The sequence below is a fragment of the Nematolebias whitei genome, chromosome 4, assembly GCF_014905685.2.
Source record: "Nematolebias whitei isolate Nwh7 chromosome 4, NemWhi1, whole genome shotgun sequence".
NCBI lineage: Eukaryota > Metazoa > Chordata > Actinopteri > Cyprinodontiformes > Rivulidae > Nematolebias > Nematolebias whitei.
This window is the reverse complement of record NC_056501.1, coordinates 35,725,426-35,737,101: the sequence shown is the minus strand read 5'-3', so window position 1 is coordinate 35,737,101 and position 11,676 is coordinate 35,725,426. Positions and strand designations below refer to the sequence as shown.

The following is an 11,676-nucleotide window of genomic DNA, read 5'->3' as shown; positions in this document are numbered from 1 at the left end:
ATATATACAGCCCCTCCCTGGGCTGCCACCTTACCGTGGTGGAGGGCTGTGAGTGTCCCAATGATCCTAGGAGCTATGCTGTCAGGGGCTTTATGCCCCTAGTAGGGTCACCCAAGGCAGACAGGTCCTAGGTGAGGGACCAGACAAAATACAGCCCAAATACCCTTATGAGTAAAAGAAATGGACTTGATGTTCCCTAGCCCGGACGTGGGTCACCGGGGCTCCACTCTGGAGCCAGGCCTGGAGGTGGGGCACGTGGGCGAGTGCCTGGTGGCCGGGCTTTTACCCATGGAGCTCGGCCGGGCACAGCCCAAAGAGGAGACATGGGTCCCCCTTCCCATGGGCTCACCACCTGTGGGAGGGGCCAAAGGGGTCAGGTGCAATGTGGGATGGGTGGTGGCCGAGGGCAGGGACCCTGGCGGTCTGATCCTCGGCTACAGAAGCTGGCTATTGGGACGTGGAATGCCACCTCACTGGTGGGGAAGGAGCCTAAGCTGGTGTGTGAGGTTGAGAGGTTCCAGACACCAGAAATAGTCGGACTCACCTCTACGCATGGCTCTGGCTCTGGAACCAGTTTCCTTGAGAGAGGTTGGACACTCTTCCACTCTGGAGTTGCCCCTGGTGAGAGGCGCCGAGCAGGAGTGGGCATGCTCATTGCTCATTGCCCCCCATCTTGGTGCCTGTGTGTTGGGGTTCACCCCGGTGAATGAGAGGGTGGCCTCCCTCCGCCTACGTGTGGGGGGACGGGTTCTGACTGTCATTTGTGCTTATGCACCAAATGGCAGTTCAGATTATCCACCCTTTTTGGAGTCCTTGGAGGGGGTACTGGAAAATGCACATCCTGGGGACTCCCTTGTTCTGCTGGTGGACTTCAATGCTCACGTGGGCAATGACCGTGAGACCTGGAGGGATGTGGTTGGGAGGAACGGCCCCCCTGATCTGAACCCGAGTGGTGTTCTGTTGTTCGACTTCTGTGCTCGTCATGGATTGTCCATAATGAACACCATTTTCAAGCATAAGGGTGTCCATATGTGCTCTTGGCACCAGGACACCCTAGGCCGCAGTTCGATGATCGACTTTGTCGTCGTCTCATCTGATCTGTGCCCACATGTCTTGGACACTCTGGTGAAGAGAGGGGTGGAGCTGTCCACTGATCACTACCTGGTGGTGAGTTGGCTCCAATGGTGGGGGAGGAAGCCAGTCAGACCTGGCAGACCCAAACGTATTGTGAGGGTTTGCTGGGAACGTCTGGCAGGGTCTCCTGTGAGACAGAGCTTCAACTCCCACCTCCGGGAGGACTTCGAAAATGTTCCAGGGGAGGTGGGGGACATTGAGTCCAAGTGGGCCATGTTCCGTGCCTCTATTGTCGAGATGGCTCACCGGAGCTGCGGCCGCAAGGCTGTTGATGCCTGTCGCGACAGCAACCCTCGAACCCGGTGGTGGACAACGTCGGTGAGGATGCTGTCAGGCTGAAGAAGGAATTCTATCAGGTCTTTTTGGCCTGTGGGACCCCGGAAGCAGCTGATGGGTACCGGCAGTCCAAGCGACATGCGGCTCAGGTGGTTGCTGAGGCAAAAACTCGGGCATGGGAGATGTTCGGAGAGGCCATGGAGAATGACTTCCGCAAGGCTTTGAGGCGATTCTGGTCCACCATCCAGCGTCTCAGGGGGGGGAAAGCGGTACACGACCAACACTGTTTATAGTGGGGGTGGTGTGCTGCTGACCTCAAGTCGGGATGTTGTGGGTCGGTGGTCAGAATACTTTGAAAACCTCCTCAATCACACTGGCACGTCTTCCACTGAGGAAGCGGAGCCTGGGAACTCTGGGTTGGGCTCTCCAATCTCTGGTGCTGAGGTCACCGAGGTGGTTAAAAAGCTCCTCGGTGGCAGGGCCCCAGGGGTGGATGACATTCGCCCGGAGTTCCTTAAGGCTCTGGATGTTGTAGGGTTGTGTTGGCTTACGCGACTCTGCAATATTGCGTGGACATCGGGGGATGTTCCCCTGGATTGGCAGACCGGGGTGGTGGTCCACCTATACAAAAAAGGGGACCCGTAAAGTGTGTTCCAACTACAGGGGGATCGCGCTCTTAAGCCTCCCTGGTAAGGTCTATTCGGGGGTTCTGGAGAGGAGGGTCCATCGGATAGTCGAACCTCGGATTCAGGAGGAGCAGTGCGGTTTTCGTCCTGGTCATGGAACACTGGACCAGCTCTACACTCTCAGCAGGGTCCTGGAGGGTGCGTGGGAGTTTGCCCAACCAGTCTACATGTGCTTTGTGGACTTGGAGAAGGCGTTCGACTGCGTCCCTCGAGGAACCCTGTGGGGGGTACTCTGGGAGTATGGGGTACTGGGCCCTTTGATACGGGCTGTTAGGTCCCTGTATGACCGGTGTCAGAGCCTGGTCCGCATCGCCGGCAGTAAGTCGGGCTTGTTCCCGGTGAGAGTTGGACTCTGCCAAGGTTACCCTTTGTCACCGATTCTGTTCATAACTTTTATGGACAGAATTTCTAGGCGCAGCCAAGGTGTTGAGGGGATCCGTTTTGGTGGCCTTAGGATTGCTTCTCTGCTTTTTGCAGATGATGTGGTCCTGTTGGCTTCACCAGATCGTGATCTACAGCTTTCGCTGGAGCGGTTCGCAGCCGAGTGCGACACGGCCGGGATGAGGATCAGTTCCTCCAAATCCAAGGCCGTGGTCTTGAGCCGGAAGAGGGTAGAATGCCCTCTTCGGGTCAGGGAGGAGGTCCTGCCTCAAGTGTAGGAGTTCAAGTATCTTGGGGTCTTGTTCACAAATCAGGGAAAAATGGAGCGTGAAATCGATAGGCGGATAGGTGCAGCGTCTGCAGTGAAGCAAGCGCTGTACAGGTCTGTCGTGGTGAAGAGAGAGCTGAATCAAAAGGCGAAGCTCTCAATTTACCAATCGATCTACGTTCCTACCCTCATCTATGGTCATGAGCTTGTGACCGAAAGAACGAGATCTCGGATACAAGCGCCCGAAATGAGTTTTCTCCACAGGGTGTCTGGCCTCTCCCTTAGAGATAGGGTGAAAAGCTCAATCATCTGGGAGGGACTCAGAGTAGAGCCGCTGCTTCTCCACTTCGAGAGGAGCCAGTTGAGGTGGCTCGGGCATCTGTTTATCATGCCTCCTGGATGCCTCCCTGGTGAGGTGTTCCAGACAAGTCCCACCAGGAGGAGACCCAGAGGAAGACTCAGGACACGCTGGAGGGACTATGTTTCTCGGCTGGCCTGGGAACGCCTCGGGATTCCCCCGGAGGAGCTGGTCCAAGTGGCTGGGGAGAGGGAAATCTGGGCCTCCCTACTTAGGCTGCTACCCGACCCCGGATAAGCAGAAGAAAATGGATGGATGGATATATATATATATATATATATATATACATTACATATATAATTTGTATTAGACCACATGGAGCAATCCTGTGTTTGATCCAGAGTTTAACCCTGTCCAAATGTGAAAGTGTCAATGTAAAACTACAACAGATTAACTTTAGGAACTATTTTAAGATGGCTGCCACAGTCAGGTTTATACATAAAAAGCTCAAACATGGTGTGGTAGTAGCAGAGTCATCTCAAACTCTTACTCTAAACGTATGGGAACGAGCAGGATCTGTGTTTAGAAGTTGACCTTGAATCAGCTGTCAAGTCAGCAAAGTGAAAATGAAATTAAATGTTCAGTCATGACCAGTGGTTAATTTAATCAGTTTACAAATTAAGCCCTGACTGTAACAAGTTTACTGTGATGTTACAGCAAGAAGATTTTCTTTTTATACACTTGACAAAGATCAGACACCTTCTGTAGTCAGACAGGCTCTACTCTGAAGCTCTACCACAAACACCACAGAATACAGCTCAGAACTTCAACTAAATGTTGGCAAACATGAAGAAGGTAAACAAATAAATGATGTTAGAGACTCCTGGTTCATCTGAAACGAGTCCAGATGTTCTCCTGTCACGAGAAATGGCCTCACCTGTTTTACCTGCAGTGATGGTTACCTACCTTCACCTGGACGTGTCTAGAGACGAGTACCAAGAATACTTTCAGTCTCAAAGTTCAAGTCAGGACCGCTCAGCCAATCAGGACAGGCGTGGGCGGAGTCAGTGGAAGCCGGTTTTCCGCAGGGACTTCAATTGCCATATTTGTTTGTACTTGTTTTTGCTAAATAAAGTTTTCTTTAATAAAAATAAACTTCAATACAGAAGTTCCTTTAACTTCAGAACACGTATATAACTTTATATCAACATGAAATTAAAAGATCACATTAAAATTATTTTTTTAAACTCTTTAGGGACCTTTAAAAAAAATCCACATATTTATTTAACGTCAGGTTTAGAATAAATAAATTAGACAAAACAGGCATTTTGGTCCACATTAGTATTACACCAAAAAAAAAAAAAGTTTTTTGTTTTTTTGTGTAAATTAGAACTGGTTCTCAAACATTTGACCGAGTAAAGATCAAATGACAAAGTCCAAATGAAAGCCTCGTCATAAAATGATGAAAGATTCATTTAAAATGATAAAGTTCTCGTATCTTATCCTCTGAGGACCACTGAGCACTGGAGGGCAGTGGCGTTACGGGAGCTTTAGAGAAAATTCTGACAGAATAAATATCAAGTTTTAGGGGAAAAACATCTTTATTACGGTAGTTGCACAAAACAAATATATAAAATAAAATCTAAAAAAAAAACCAAAAAAAACCATGGAACATATTGTTTACCACTTATACAAAAAACTGGGTCAGAGAGAATAATGTGATTGGTCTGTTGTAAGAAATCGATAAGGGTCAGAGAGGATCAAAACAATAATCAGGTTTGGGCCACTTGATCCTGGAGTGTGACTGATCTGAACACAGGAAGTGACGTTCAACTGTTGGAAAGGACAGATCAAGATCTGCTCACATCATTTCAAAAACATTTAAGAACTGAGGGAAAGTTTCTGACAATTATACAAAGTGGAAGAAAACATCCTAACATTTAAGAAATTTGGCATAATACACATTTTACCCATTTGTCACACGACTGACGTATTTTCATTTAAACTCAGCACAGCCAAGGTGAAACAGGAAGTGACATCACAGGGGAACTTCCTGGTCTTTGTTTTCTGAAACATCAAAGCTTTGACGACTCGGACAAAATGATGTGAAGAAACATCAGATCCTTATGTCTGTCTGTGTGCCATGTCTCCTTTGACATCACTTCCTGTTACTGACATCACTTCCTGTTACTGCACAGAAGAATATCTCAACTGTTCATCTCAGCTGTGAAATTAAATGTAATCTTTTCAACAATTAATTTATATTTATTACAGGAATTAGATGTCTGGAAGCAGCAGGTGTGGAAACACCTTAACAGGTGTTTCCACACCTTTCATTTTATTTCGGTGATTGTATATCTTTTTTCTTTTCTTTAAATTGTATTATATTTGTTGTTTGGATGAAATGAAATGAATAAATAAAACATACATACATACATACAAGGTGTCGGGTCCTGACCCGGCACCACAGGTACTGGTTTCATACTGGTCAGTCAAAAACACCAGTGTTTGACGTCAGGCTGTTGCTGTGGCCTGCTCTGGTCTTTGGTTGTTGGTCGTCTCGTCTCTGCTGCTCACCTGCAGAAGTTTTGCTTCCAACAACAAAGCTGGCAGACTGGACGCCCCATACTGCACCAAGAGAGCACAGAGACACAGGTCTGTTTAAAGATGGACGTCTGGGTGAGACGTGGATTGATCATGTGGTGTGTTGGTACCGTCTCGGTGTTGGCGCCGTGCTGCCGTCTGTGGTCCAGGTACCATCTGCTGAGCCCCCGGAGACCCCGGAGGAACGAGTGGCCCTGTTTGATGTCAGAGAGTCTCTGCTGAAGTTCACCTTCCTCCTTCTGCAGCAGACACACCTGCCTCTCTGCCCTGAGGAGACACATCACACAGAGCTGAAAGCACCGGACCTTCTGCTCTATGAGCGGCTACTTTTTTCACACGCTTTGACCCACGCAACTTACACAACGCTGTGGATAATTTATGGATTTTATTTTATTTTATTCCTGGATGGGCTAACGAGCTTCCTGCTGCCAAAAGCATTCATCTTTGTCACACCCAGGCGCTCACATATCTGCATGGCTCTCTTGTGGGGTGGGGGGTCCTCATGACACACAGACGGAGTGAACCCCACACGTCTTCATGACAACCACCTCCCTCACTCATGGTTACTGCCCAACACAAACCAGCACATAATGAACAAACTAACAAGAACAGACTAATCACTAAGAGAACAATGCTAAACAACTAGCTGAAATCATTAACAATGAACATAAATTGTACCCAGTTTAATTTACTGGGTGGCCCCAGTGGGCCTCAGTTGAGGCAGTCAACCACAATGGACCACAGAATGTTACACGTCGTACCAGTAACATGACTGGTTAATAAAAAAGGTACCACTTTATAATAAGGCTGTCCTTATAGATGGATAATAGTTTATAGATATGTTTTAATTACTCTATAAACACTTTATAAATCATTACTATCTGCTTATTAAGCATTAATTAATGGTGACAGAGACAAAATGACCAGTTTGTTGCCAAATAGTGAGTCAAATCTGTTCACCTATATATTTCATCTAGTTGTAATATTAAACATTTCACACTACGTCACTACCTTATAAGCACAATAAGTATTTGTAAACCTAATGTGTTTAGGATATAATATTAGTTGTAGATATTATAATGCAGTGATAAACTACAATATCACATGCTAAAGACAAATACAATTACAAATGCTTACTGTTCATACACAAGGTAGTGACGTAGTGTGAAATGTTTAATATAACAACTCTAGATGAAATATATAGGTGAACAGATTTGACTCACTATTTGGCAACAAACTGGTCATTTGTCTCTGTCACACTTAATTCATGCTTAATAAGCAGTTATTAATGATTTATAAAGTGTTTATAGAGTAATAATGTATCTATAAACACTTTATTAGCATCTATACAGGGAGCAAAGTGGTAAGTTTTTTTTTTAAATATTTTAAACCAGCCATGTTACTGGCACTGTTCAGAAAAAATGATTTAATGTACATATTTGTTTGTTACTGGTACGTAGTGTGGCATTCTGTGGTCCATTGTGGTTGACTGCTGGTCACATGGACTCAGGGAGGGATTATGGGTACAATTTATGTTAATTGTTAATGATTTCAGTTAGTTGTTTAGCATTGTTCTCTTAGTGATTAGTCTGTTCTTGTTAGTTTGTTCATTATGTGCTGGTTTGTGTTGGACAGTAACCATGAGTGAGGGAGGGGGTTGTCATGAAGACGTGTGGGGTTCACTCTGTCTGTGAGTTGAACATTAAGATAAAGTCCATGAATCAACATCTGGTGGTTGATTCTTGATCTACAACAAGCTGTGCTGCTAATCATGTTACAACGTGCCATTTATTTATTTATCTAGTGTGTGCAGCTTATATTCAGGTGCGCTCTATAAACCAGTAATTATGGCATTCGGGCCCTGCCCCGAGGAGCCACACATCAGAGTAAAGAACAGTAATCATCAAGTTCAAGGGACTTCCAGGGGCTACCATCTGTGGAGAACCTGAACAAAGAGCGGTCAGGAGGTGACAACTACTCCACAGCTCTGAACAGTGTGTGCACAGCGGTGCCGTGCACGAGTCCATTCTCACCTCATCAGCTCTGCCTTAGCAGCCAGCAGCCTCTGAGTCTTTGTGCGAATGGACGCCGCCGCCTGAGAGGCAGAAGAAACAAACAGCATGAGTTGTGAGTCTGCGACAGTCTGACACCAGAGCCAGGTCGTGTCTTCACCTTCACGTTGTCTCTCTTCAGAGTCTGCAGCTGCTTCAGTGAAGAGATCTGGAGGAAGACAGGAAAACACATGTGGACCGGGTCACAGTCCTGACAGAGATCCACTTTGATCCGTTAGCTCATGGCACTGCCCTGAGGTCCACCAGAACCAAAAACTGACCAGAGCCACCCCCAAAACCTGAGCAACCTGTTCAATTCAATTCAGTTCAGTTTATTTCTGCAGCTCCAAGTCCCAGCAGAAGTTCTCTCAGGTCTCTGGACACAAACATTCACACACATCATAAAGACGATTAGGAAAAGTTCTTTAAAGAAGCAGCAGATTGAGTTGAACCTTCACTTCATCTCAGTCTCATCCTGAGCAAGCACGAAGGAGACAGTGGAAAGGAAAAACTCCCTTTAACAGGAAGAACCCTCCAGCAGAACCAGGCTCAGGACAACTGGTTGAATTCACTGGGTCTCATGGACAAATATAACTGGGTATCATCAGCGTGCTGTTTCAGATCTTCACCTGATGGAAGCGTTTAGAAAGTGCTGGTCCAAGCACTGAACCTTCAAGCGTCTGGAGTAGACCTGCAAACCTGAGCCTCGTACAGCAGATGTTCAGATCTTTCCACAGAACTTCACATCAGAACAACCATCACTTCTTTAACTGGCAGGAAGTAAAGCTGTGGTGACCCAAACCCCCCAAAGTTCAGATGCGTCACCTTCTCCAGGAGCTGCTCCTCCGTGTTCCTGGAGAAACTCCTGATGGACTCTCTGACGGCTGCAGGCTGCACCGACTCACTGAAAAAAAGAAAAGCAGTCATTTTATTCCTTCAGAACGAGGGACAGACATGACTAGCATGAAGTGAGAGGACGAGGCTAAAGGTGGACCTGAGGGACCAGGACTGGGTTTTACCTGTACTGGTCACAGAAGTACTGGAAGGCATCCAGAACAACCTCAAAGTGGGATCCTCCTGGACCTGCAGGACCCTTCCTCCTCTGTCTGTCCCTGTCGGACGTTTGTCCAGATGTTGCTCCGTCTCCAGGTCTTTTATCTGATGACGACTTCTTGGATCTGGACCTCTTCCTCAGGGACGTTCTGGGTCGACCAGAACTCAGCACCTTAGTCTTCTTTGGACTTTGGTTCTGAATAAAGAAACACCAGTGAAATGTGCTCTACATTCCTGAGCCTGCTGGACTCTGCAGTCACTTCATACCCAGCTGGTGTCTTCGTCTGTCCCCTCGGAGGACAGGACCCTGCCATGTGTCTTGTGGACTGCACCAAACCCCGTCGCCTCCTGGAAACAGAACAGTCTTCAGTTTGTGTGGTCTCCAAAGTTTGCATGACTGTTGTCCAGCAGGTATTTACCTGGGAGTCAGAGGTTTTGTCCCTCGGTCCAGTTCCTGTCGTCTTGTCCTCCTTCACTTGTCCCCTTCGAACCGGCAGAGGACACAGACAGTAAATCAAAATGAGCAGGTGTGATGTATCTGGATGTTAAATGACAAACAGCTGCTCATATGTGGTCGGGTCCCAAAAGGTACCAGGTCCAGGAGGGGACCCATCGACCCTGAGGCTCCTCCTGGGAGCACCTCGGTCCTGCAGCCCCCCAGAGAACGCCTCGGGGAACACGGTCATACAGAAACCTTTTCTTCAGGTCTACGAAAGACGTGTAGACCAGAGACTCAAACTCCCATGACCCCTTTAGAACCTGCACGGGTGAAGATCTGGTCCACTGTTCCAGGACAAAGACCAAAGCACCCCCCACCCCCTGAATCTGAGGTTCTTCACTGGGTCTGAGCCCCCCTTCCAACACCAGGAGGTGAACGCTACCGGAGGCTGCGAGGTGCAGGACTGCAGGACCATCAGTGACCGTAAACCCACTGGTTCTGATCTAAACCAGCTGAGGACACCAAGACCAGAGACAGTCTGTTGGACTGAGCAGACCAGTGACCAGCAGGACATGGATGTCCTCAAACTGAGACCACCTACAGTCCAGGCAGGTCTTTGTGACGTTCTCATGATGAATTTATAATAAACTGTGCGGCTCTGGTTGGAACTCTGTGGTCCCCCAGCTGTCCAGCCTGCTGTCCCTGTCCTCTGCGTCCCTCTGAAGAGACGTTCTTGTCTCTAAAGAAAACTCTTGAGAAGTTTCATTCATTTGAAGATGGACACGTCTGTTTTCTTTACGATGTCTGAGTTCAGTTTCCTCCACGGCTCTTCTCTTCAGACACACCTCACTGTGTTGGATGAAGTTCCTCCATGAACCCAAAAGAACCGGGCTCAGAACCAACACCAGCTGGTGGTCCTACATGATGAAGACAGCCTGATGAGACTCCTCACCTTGCTGCAGACCCCCGTCCTCTGCTCCTCCTCTTCCTCCTGCTGTGGAGTTCGTCTCCACCCAAACCGCGGTCGGTGGTTGGAGCAGGCTGGAGGTTCTGTTCTGACCCGTCCTCTCCGTCTGCTGCGTCTTCAGCTGTTGTCCTCCCTGAACGTCTGCAGGCAAAATGAGCTGAAGGTAAACCTGAGCTGCTGCAGCATCAGTGACACGGACCAACTGTCCTTCAACCTTACCTGGTCTTGTCCTTCACTCTTATACTCCTCCTCCTCTTGTCCACATCCTCCTCCTTTGTCCCCGTCCTCTCCACAGTGTGTCCTTTGCCTGGTGTCTTCAGTGTTCTTTTGTCCACCTGGACATTTAAAGCTTCCTCCAGGGCAGTGCTGTGAAGTGGGTTGCCTAGGCAACAAAAGACAGAGACCTTGAAAACAGGAAGTGCTCAAACAGAAAACAAACCCGAGAGAAAAACTGACAGGAGCAGCAGCAGCTAGCTGTAGCACATCCTGTGCAGTCTGGGACACTTTCTGCTGGAACGACAGTGTTCACATAACCACTCTACTACGGATTGGACTGGTTCTGATTCGGCAGTGGTCCACATTGATCTGGACCCCTTCAGAGCAGCCGTCAGTCCCTCAGTCTGTTCAGGAACTAAAATCTTTAAAGAAGCTATCTAAAGCAGGTAAGATATTAACTGCTCATAACCTCCTACTAAACCCCTCTTTTAAAAGGCCTGAACTAGGACTTGAAAGTCTTCATGAGACACCAACCTGGACTCAAGTCCTGCTGCAGGCCCTCCATGAAGCTGGCTCTGTCTATGGAAGACAGGTCGGGAGAACCCATCTGAAAGAACCAGAACTTCTCTTTAATGATCCAGGTCAGGTTTCTGTCTCACATCTCTGATAATGGTGGACCGGTCCACCATCAGACCGGTCTGATGGACTCACCTGTCCCCTGTCCTCTGGGTCTGGTGGATCTGGGACCACTTTCTTTTTAGCCCTGCAGGAACAAAAACTCGGTTTAACCAGGAGAACCTCACATCTGGTCTTACTGTTGTGTTTTCATGTGAAAGAAATTGTAAATGCTGTCATTTAATAGAACTACACATGATATTTAGCTAACAACAGCTGTATTACTGCATTAGCATTAAGCTGTAATCAGGAAAACTCTGTTTTTAATGTTTACCAGCTGCGATAACTTTAACAAACTGCGGAGTTTGACTCTCATAAATTAAACTTCTTACCTCCTCATTTGGCTTACGTCAACAAAAATAAAACTCCACGTCCGGAACACAAACAAACACAGCTCAGATCTCTCTTGAAAATGAGACTAACCTGTTTAAATAAAGTTGAATGAAAAACGGTTTCCCGCGCTGAAGGTTCAACTTTCAGATTGTACCATTCCAGGTCCGCGGGGGCAAAAGGGCTCACCACAACTAAAATAACATTTAAAATCGATACCAACAGTTTTACAAGATTTAATACATATATAGATAATTCACGAAGATAAAATATAACACCACTCACAAACGTTTATATT

General features: G+C 47.3%; 1 protein-coding gene across 1 annotated transcript; it reads right to left on the bottom strand.

Annotated features, from left to right (window-relative positions):
* Nucleotides 1-5,557: 5,557 nt before the first annotated feature.
* On the bottom strand, nucleotides 5,558-11,388 carry cenpu (centromere protein U). Its single transcript, XM_037675097.1, has 12 exons — nucleotides 11,381-11,388; nucleotides 11,085-11,136; nucleotides 10,914-10,980; nucleotides 10,377-10,539; nucleotides 9,171-9,234; nucleotides 9,019-9,099; nucleotides 8,718-8,947; nucleotides 8,524-8,602; nucleotides 7,820-7,867; nucleotides 7,681-7,742; nucleotides 5,758-5,914; nucleotides 5,558-5,671 (listed from the first exon to the last, which is right to left on the bottom strand). The coding sequence occupies exons 1-12, from the start codon at nucleotides 11,386-11,388 to the stop codon at nucleotides 5,558-5,560; spliced, it is 1,125 nt and encodes a 374-aa protein (XP_037531025.1).
* Nucleotides 11,389-11,676: the final 288 nt, after the last annotated feature.